Source organism: Diachasma alloeum, unplaced genomic scaffold, assembly GCF_001412515.2.
Source record: "Diachasma alloeum isolate Michigan unplaced genomic scaffold, Dall2.0 Dall_scaffold_00269, whole genome shotgun sequence".
Lineage (NCBI taxonomy): Eukaryota > Metazoa > Arthropoda > Insecta > Hymenoptera > Braconidae > Diachasma > Diachasma alloeum.
The window spans coordinates 794,805-804,556 of NW_021680408.1; the positions used below are offsets into that span (position 1 = coordinate 794,805).

The 9,752-nt window shown below is 35.1% G+C and overlaps 1 protein-coding gene across 1 annotated transcript in view; it reads left to right on the plus strand.

The window, feature by feature from the left end:
• The first annotated feature begins 3,466 nt into the window (after positions 1–3,466).
• LOC107037673 (sine oculis-binding protein homolog) overlaps positions 3,467–9,752 on the plus strand; it is a 19,472-nt gene continuing 13,186 nt past the window's right edge. Inside the window, exon 1 of the mRNA XM_015256332.1 lies at positions 3,467–3,664. Coding sequence (XP_015111818.1) covers positions 3,467–3,664 — 198 coding nt within the window. The remainder of the gene's footprint in view (positions 3,665–9,752) is intronic.

The following is a 9,752-nucleotide window of genomic DNA, read 5'->3' on the forward strand; positions in this document are numbered from 1 at the left end:
CAATAATCTTTGAATTTACCGTAAGGGTAGAGCTACTTTAACCCGTTTTACCACTTCGCTACTGAATTATTCTATAGAACTTTTTCTAGACATTTTCCACCGGAATTCCTTGACACGATTTTTTAAAGCTTCTTCCACTCTATTTTTCTTCTCTTTTGAAATGAATACAACAACTCGAAATCAAAGTTTTATAGTTATGTGGGGTAGCAATAGAATATTTTAAGTAAGTGCTACAGAAGTACTTAAAAATTCTGTAGTTGAACGAAATAAAAAACAATACATAGAATACTAGATAAGATGTTAGAAATGTGACCAGTTGAGAGGATCGAAATTAATGGGGATGAGTTTGAAAATGTGTTTTTAGAAATTGTTAAGTAGTCTGAGAATTTTAGTAGCATAATTTTATTACTTTCCGATGGAAAAGCTTGTCATTGTCTTACCTCTGTGCTCAATGCATAATATGCCAAATATGATCACATAATTGCAAAATGAGCCTATAATGGCGGTATAGGATTAACAAGACATTTGAGAAAAAAGTGTACTCGATGAGGAGAGATTGGGAGATTGAAAAATTATGGAAAATCATTAGTGATTCGTGCTCAATATGAACGGAGTTGATGCATAGCAATATTTCTTGTCATGTTTTTTGTTTTTTGATAACGCAAAAGTCTGGAGAAATTTTATCAAGTGGAAATGGATTAACTATATGAACGTGTTCTGGTGTTGTAATTTCGAGAAATTGTGTTCAGAATAAAAGAATAAATGTGAATAAAATTTTCATCAATCATGAGGCTATCTAAGTGTGGCCATTTTTTTCCTGCGAAGTGTGGTTCAAGTTTCGTGGACTGTACTGAAGATAGGCATTCAGTATTCCAGTCAATCGAGTCATTAATAAAAATGAGGAATCTCCATTGTCTGAAGTAGGAATATCGGACGGAATTGGAATCATAGGGTTTCAATTTTTTCTCCAGGCCCTTCTCCTTTCACTTTATGACTCTTTGATCCTTAAGGTGTATCTCAAAACGAAATCCCCAAAAGTTAGTCCCTATGGATTTCCGGAAACAAAATTTAAATGAGTTAGTTTATTGTATTTTTCATGAATCGTTGAGTTTTTTTATCGTCATATATTGTTGATGAAGACAAGAATAACTGTCTGAATCAAATAAGGATTTATTTGCTAATTAATTATTTGAATCAAGTAATTACTTAGTAATTCTTAAGAAACGATTGCACGAAATTGACATTTTTTAGAGTTGAATATCGCAGAAACTATGTACTGTAAAATTTTACAAAAAATTCACGATGTTCGGAATTTATCAATCTACCACGGATTTGTTTTTTAAGTACATCGTAGGAACCGTTTTCTCATAAGATGGAAAAATCGAATTCGGGGCGACCCATAATCCCCGTTTGGCCTATGCCTCGCGTGCTAGAAGCCCGAATTTTATTATTTATTATCTCCTCAGCTGTGTAGTGCAAATAATTAAATTTTTTTCGATGGCTGGGGAATATTATAAACGTCATCGATGAAGAAAATGCGGACAATCGTAAGAAAAACCTGTTTCTGGGCATATACCGTAAGGGGAAACGGAACCCCTGCGTTTATATGAATCTTTAGAATTCTGTAGCGAAGTGGTAAAGCGGGTTAAGTGGATTTTGACTATTGAGTAGTTTTTAACGAATTTCTCGGAATCTAAAAGAGCCTTCAATTGAAAGCCCGAGTTGAAGACCCGAGTTTTCAGCAAAGATGTCAGACAAGATATGAATGTTTTTTTGGGCTCAAACGAAAGAGCGGGTCGAGAAATGGCGTGCTAGGACCTCTAAAGATGGTTTTGAACCAGGGGAGACTCCTAGACCCCAATGTTCTATACATACTCCTAGACCCCATTGTCCTCCTAGACAATGATGTCACAACTCTGCTTTTCAATTGAAAACAGATATCATCTTTAGAGACATTTGTCATGTTTAGAGGCTCTAGCACGTCATTTCTCGACCCGCTCTTTCATTTGAGCCCAAAAAAACAGTCTTCTTATCACTATCGTTGCGCATTATATCATGAATATATTACATATCGAAATATTGGAACTGCATAACAAAAAAAATATGAAACCAATAAATACTTGAAGATTGACGATTCTTCTACGCGATTTAAGCGAGTTCATTTGCGACAAAATCATACTTGAGTACAAGAATATTTTGAAGCATGAGACCTTTCTCGGGCCACGTGAATTGAGATGCCTGGGAGAATTAAATAATTCAAGAAAAATTACTTGTTTGAAGAAGATATGTTTCAGATATTAGAAAATTCTTTCCTTAGTGTAGGAGAGAAAATAGCCGAAGTACTTGGATATCCTTAAGACTGTTTGACGCTTCGAAACGTCTGACCCTTAAGAACCGCAACCACTGCCCCTCCCTCTGTTCCTGGGAATTTCCCGTTTTCCAGTTTGAAGCCTCATTCATCCCTTCATTACCGAATACTCTCGAATCTCATAAATGAAATAATAATTTCATTTCAGTCATAATAATAACTTCAATGATCACGCGGAAAATAGTATTGTTGCGTACCCCCTTCGAATCCTTTTTCTTTTGTCAATGATCTGGACATCGAGAGAAGCCCCTCGGAACGACAGTCATGTTATCAACATCAAGATTCGATCTTATCTTTGGAGATCGATCTCAAGACATCTTCATCCTGTTACTCTCTCTGATTTATTAAATAAACCGTCCCAACCATTTTACTTGTTGTGTTCCGTCTTTTTAATTGAGTACAACAGTATTCTTGAACTCTTTTTCTCCAAAGCCGCAAGTTTTATTCCCGAGGTGAAACTCCCCTTAATCACGAAAATTAATGTTGAAATGATAAATCCGTTGGAAAACATAATTAATCGCTGCGTCGTGTACACAACATAGGCGCCGAGACGCCGCCGTTGCGAGGCATCGGGTAGAAGCGCGCCAGCAAAAGCCAGTAGTTGCGCTCAGTTGTTCACGGGAAGTTACGAAAGTATCGTACCCAGCAGCTCTCAATGCTGCCGCGCGTGTATTCTCATACGTTTTGAATAGTACGCGTTTATTTTTATCAGCATTATTTTTCTCCCTCCAAATGTAAATTCCACATAGTATTTTTTTACACACACACTCACGCGCCAAAAACAACTCAATTTAATTTAAACAAATTGAACCTTGACTTTTGGAATTTCAACGTTTCAAAGGAATAATTTATTTCGTTATTTTTCTTGCCATTGGATGAAATAAAAAATGTTTATTTTTGTTATGTATCATTAAAAACTGTCTTCGGGTGCATTTATCGTGGCGCGAGACTGCGAGCCACGCGCCAGCGTCGAACCAATTTGCAAAAAAAAAGTAGAGAACGAGAGATGAGATGATCTTTATTTTTGTTCAATAACGTGTGACGAGTGAATGGGAGAAATTGAACATTGAAAATTTTGCGTAATGAGTGGTATGTATAATGAGTAGTAAATTCAGACTGTCTCCATTGTCATCATCATCGTGCTCCTCGTCATCCTCATTGTCTTCTAAACGTGAAATTAGTGTGAGGCGCAAGTCCAGTCGCTTGAATTCATTGTTATCGAGTCAGAACAGCTGTGGTGATCAGGACATTGTCAGTGTTAAAGTTAAGAAAGAACCACCGGAGGATGAGATAAAGGTAAAATTGAATAAAATTGATAACGTGCGAATAAATTTTATAGAAAAACGTAGCGAATTCTTTAGAAATTCTATTAATTTTTCAGTAATTCTGTTGAGAAATTCCGCTGTTTTTCCACGTATTTTTTTATAGAAATGTTCAATATAAAATATTTTATCATAACTTATGCTATTGAGATATTTTGTATAGGAAGTTCTCGGCGGAAGTTTTTTGTTTCATTTTTCCAATGAGTAGAGAAAGAAGAAAAGTTGACTGGAAAAATCAAATTCTACTGATTTTTTGAAGGGGAAGTGCAGTGACTTGAATTCATTGTTATTGAGTTAGAACAGCTGTATAGATCAAGACATTGAAAAAACCCAAAATCAGTTGTGTAGGGGTCGAATTCCAAAAAACTGGCTCGCAATTGTTGTTCCACACATTTTTCCGAAAACTTTGAAAGAAATAATCTTTTGTAGCTCAAAAATTGGAGGCCCTGGACTGTTTTTAGCATTTTAAGCGTTCTCTGGCAAGCGAACAATAAAACAAAATTTTTTTTGCACTAATTTTTTTATTGTATTGTTTTAAAGTGGTGTAACCTATTAATTGAGTTATTTACACGATCATTAATATTAAGTTCTATACATTATATTCTCTTATTTTTCATCTATAATTTATATCTGTAATTCGCAATCCTTTAGGTATTAACATATTTCTTCAATATATTTAAAGTCTTTGGCATTTGAAAATTTCTCAGTGGTAAAAGGCAAAGTACATCTTGATTTTTTCAATCGATTCGTTAATTTACATCTTTGTTGCTCATATTTTGGGCAGTGCCATAGGATATGCTCAAAGTTTTGACTTTCTGCTCCACAAGAACAGCTTGGGTCGTTAATTATTCCGACTCTTGACAAGGAGGCTCCAAGGTGGCAGTGATTGGCTCTAACGCGATTTACGGTGGCTCCTCCTTGTAAAAGAGTTCGAAATATTCTGCACCTTTTTTTTCTCAACATTTGTTGCCTGTTCTACAATTTTACTCTCCGTGGAACTGTATTCTTCCGTTTTTGCACTAATTATCGATCTTCAACGTATGAAAAGTCTCACTCCAATAACGCACGACTTTTAAAACTCATAGTAGTCTCCCCTTAAGGGGAACCGGAACCCCTGTGTTTATGTGAATCTTTAGAATTATGTTTTCTCCTGCAATTATTATTTCTTATTCATTAAACTACTTCATTGACTCAACAATGCGATAATTGAGTCGATAAAGTAATTTCATAGATAGAAATTAATAATCGTAGGAGAAAACACAATTCTAAGATTTGAGATAGACAAAGGGGTTCCTTCTCCTCTCGAGTGGAGAAGTCGAGTTCGGGGCACCCACAACCCCCGCATTTCATTATTTACTCTCCTAAACTGTGTAGTGCAGCTAGTTAGATTTTTTCCATAGCTGAGGAATATTATAAACATTATCAATCACACAGAGAGAAATATTCAAGAAAAATTACGGAACATTTCACGTAATCCGCAAGCGAGAATCGTTTTCAGTGAATTTCTATAGGAATATAAGAGAATAAATCTGAAACGTTCAGTAAATTTTCGGGTCTGTCACCGAAAAAATACGAAAAAGTCACGTAATTCACCTGGAAGTTGTAAAATCTAACAGAAACTTCAAGACTTATTATGCCTCAGAACATGAAAATTCTTGGATGTTTAAGAATTTTTACGAAAAGTTCCGGAAAAATTACGGAACGTGTTGTTAAAATCTCCCCCTCACGGTGACTCATGGCTAGCTGTGAGGCGTCGGACGGACGCGTAATTTTTACGGAACAGATCGTAGAATTAACGTGATGATTGACACTTTTTATTGAATTTTACTTCGCTCTCAGATTACGTTTCGAAACGTAATTTTTACGTCTTTTTTCTGGTAATTTTTATTGAATATTTCTCTCCGTGCAGAAACACGTTGACAATCGCAAGAAAAAGCCATTCTCTAGGGATATACCTTAACCCCATGAACTCCCATTCAAACCGCAATCTCCACACGAAAATGAAAAAATGAAAAATGACATGTACATAATTTCCCTCTCATTGAAACAAATCACAAAAACTGGTTAATCGAGTTAAAAGGAGGAAACGATTACCCGGGCACTCCCAAGTGAAAATATCCTGGCATTCCCCTCATGTAATCGGTATCTATTTTCATTCTTGCAAAAATAACCGAACAAAAGCCCATGTATTCCAGTAAGAAAAACTAGAGAGGAAGAAAAAGACGAGGAGAGAGCGCCGTGCCTCGTGCTAGCGTAAATAAGAGAGAAGTCGTCTTCAGTTTCGGCATTGAACAATATATATATAGTATCGAGGGAGGATAGGTTTGCTTTTCAAGGAGGTAAAAAACGAGGAAGGGAACGTATAAAAGAGAAATAAGATGGTGCAGGTTGTAGGTATATTTATATATATCTTGGCTATATATCGTATTACATCTCCTTCGCCTGATTTATTCGGAATCATAATAGGCTGAAATGCGACACCAGAACGGCTCGCTTCACATCATTATACCTTTTGTCTTGTATGATCACCTGAGCCCGTTCAGTTTCTTACGGTGAATCCATCAGTTTTACATGTGTGGAGGCGCTTCCAGGACTGTGGGTGATGGGTTTGTGGAGGGCTTTGATGTTGTATAATTATTAGAGTAATTAGAAGCATTGGGATTTAATGAAATTGGAGAGGCGATGTGCTCGGAGAATTAGTGTCTTAAATTGAGAATTTTGTGCCGCTTTTGAGACATTTGTGTCACCAAATTTGAGCCGTTTTTAAGACATTAAGACATGCATTCTAGACATTCTAGGTGTCGAGAATTTTTTTGTTTTAAAATTATTGTCTCATTTGTGGTTTCGAATACTTCATTCATTTTTTCTCAAAGGTCGACGAACAGCTGATTGCTAACAATGATATTTCCACACTTAAATTATGAGAAATCTTAAAAACTATTTTTTTCAAATAAGACAAATTCGATATTGTTGGCATTTCAGTAGCAAAGTGGTCAGCGATTTAAGTCCATTTATTCTTTAGTTGAGTTTTCCAGAAATATTTCCGAATTTAAGGGAGATAGCGAAATTTTCATAATAACATTTTTCGTAGAGCGAATTGAGTGCTACTAAAAAGGTTATGAGAAAAATTTTGCTATCTCCCTTAGATTTCGAGATATTCATTGAAAACTGGCCAATAGCCAAAATCGACTTGAACCGTTTGACCACTTCGCTACTGATTTAATTGTGAAAAAAATTGTAATTGTTGAATGAACTGACGTTTTGATAAATCTACAAGCCCCGTAATTTTTTAAACCTTTCGGTAATTTATTGTACTATGAAGAAAAATAAATAAAAAACAGTAAGTTTTCAAGTGATTTTTAATAACAAATTGGTAACAATTTATTTGTTTACGAAATCGTTGCAATTGTAGGATTGACTTCTATGAGTTATTCCATAATTCTCATCGCGTCTAGTTCATAACACTGAGAATAAAAAATAGTGTTCACCTGTCATTCTGTTTGTTGTTATTCACAATCTGGCCTTGAATTTTCAAGCATCTTTCAAGTTCTTCCGGTGAATTTGAAGGACTTCTGTAGTTATAAAAGCCCAGCTATGAAAAACAAATCAACTATCATAAACAGAAAAGAGGACTTTAATCATCTCATTTTTGTTCATAATAGAAGAAATGAAATGACAGAAATTTCTCGAACAGTTTATTTCCTGTTAGGGATCATCACTCCATTAATTTGATGAATTAGTTCATTAACTCGTACGGAAAATTAGTGAATTCAATCGTTTGATTGGCATAAATCCAAGAATTCCGCTGAAATATTCAATTAATCGGACTCGAGTGTGACAGTACACGAAACACCTATTGAAGTCAATAAAAAAGAAGAAATATTCAGTCTTTCAATATTCTTGGATTTGGACAGATGAATACACACGAGTATGTGTCAGGGATTCAGATGGACTCGAGAAGCACGTGCCCGAGGTTTTAAATAAACAGACGGCTGGGACCGGAATAGAACTCCCCCTACCCTTTGGACCTTTGCGTCTTTGAGCATTACGAAAGGTTTTCTGCTATTTTGTGCAAGCATGAGACTTCGTGTTTTCATGTATTTCTCGTTTTTGTAATGTATACTTTTTCTTCTTCTTCTTCTGTCGTGTTTTTGTCACGAAGAAGGCGGATAAAATTGAGGCGGTGGGTGTCCTGGGGGTTTGGGGAACAGTTTTCAGGATGTATGGGCGGTAGCGGGTGGGCCAGGCTAACCTTTGGGAAGATGATAAATTGCAGGAGCTAATATCAACTGCTGTGCTTTCTGAGGAAGACACCCTTTACTTGGGTTTTTAATGTTCAGGGGAACCGCTAAGGTCTATCCCTTGAACACGGGTTTTGGTTACAATTGTCCTCATGTTTTTCATAGATAATGGTTATGAACTGTTGGAAATTTTTTTTTATTTCATGGCAAATTTGGAAGTAATTCTCATGAAAGTGACATTGAATCCGATTTAGGGGGCAGGGATAGCCATATTCACTAATTACAATTATTGTTATATTATTCACGTATGAAAAAATGCTATAGAATTTCCTATAGGATTCCCTATAGAATTTCCAACCAGATTTATGACCTTAATCCTGACCCTTGTGACCGATTGGTTTCGAGTATCAATTTTGTGTGTTACTTTCTATAGAAAACCCTATAGTGAATGCTGTAGGAAATCCTATAGAAAATCCTATAGGAAATCCCACCAGAAAAATCCTATAGGAAATGTTCGAATTCTCCATAGGATTCTTTCATACGTGTTAAGTTGTCAATTAGTTAATATAACTTTTCAATTTTGATTATTGAAATAATCGTCGATTTAAATAGTCAAATTTTAAATTATTCATTAATCAGTAATTGAGTTAGGAAGATTGACTATTATTTGGATAATCGGAAAGTCCTCATAACAAATTTAGTATTGTCATAATACAAAGTTTATAGTTCCATATTTTTAAATATTTAACGCATCATCAATTGGAAATTTTGATTCTCAATTATTTTACTATTTTTTAAAATTTCGATTAGTATATTTAAACTTTGATCAATGTAAGTCGGAAATTCTTTTAATATTGAAAAATCGGAAGATTGATGGCCATCCCTGCTGTGTAATACAGCTAGTTAGATTTTTTTTCAATGGCTGGTGAATATTATAAACAATATCTATGGAAAACATGAGGACAATCGTGAAAAAAAACAGTTTTCCAGGTTTATACACTGCTAGAATTTGTTTTCTAACACTAAATTTCATGGCTAATCTGATAATCATTCTCATGAAAGTGACATTGAATCCGATTTGGGGGGAAAATTGTTATAAAATTTTAAGTTTCACTTAGAATTCAAGGAAATTCATGAGTTTTCGGTGAAAGTCAAATGGAAATTTCACAGCTTGATTGAATTTCCAATGTCTCCTAAAATTTGGCTGGTTTTTCCGAATTTTCACGGAATAATTTAATTGAAAAATCAACTATTCTATTGATTTTCTGATAATTCAAACTGAAAATTTATGGAATATTTGATTTTTCAATCAATATGATTAAAATTGCCGGTATTTCACCCGGAAAATTCAGACGAAAATTTTTAATAGTGTACCATGGACTCGATTTTTAAGAACATCGTAATAACCGTTTCCTCATGAGATGGAAAAATCGTGTTGGGTTCAATAGCTGAGGAATATTATAAACAATATCTATCAAAAACATGCGGACAATTGTAAGAAAAACCAGTTTTCCAGGGCTATACCTAAAGACACGCATTCTAGACTGTTTCACATTTTGAATACTTTTCTTGACTGCAGTCATGGAATCATACGACCCCGTCAATGAATTTGTTCCCTGGACAATTAATCAACCAACTGATCCATTCCAAACTAACAAGTCCAATGAAGTAAAGTAGATATTTTTATTTCAGAGCTTGCATTTTTTTTTAATGATTTTGTAATGGAATTTTGGAAGTTTTATCTCGGGCAATAAAGGTGTAATCAAACGCTGCATTGCGGCTGTAACTCACCACTCATTTACCCCCCCCCCCCCCCCCCCC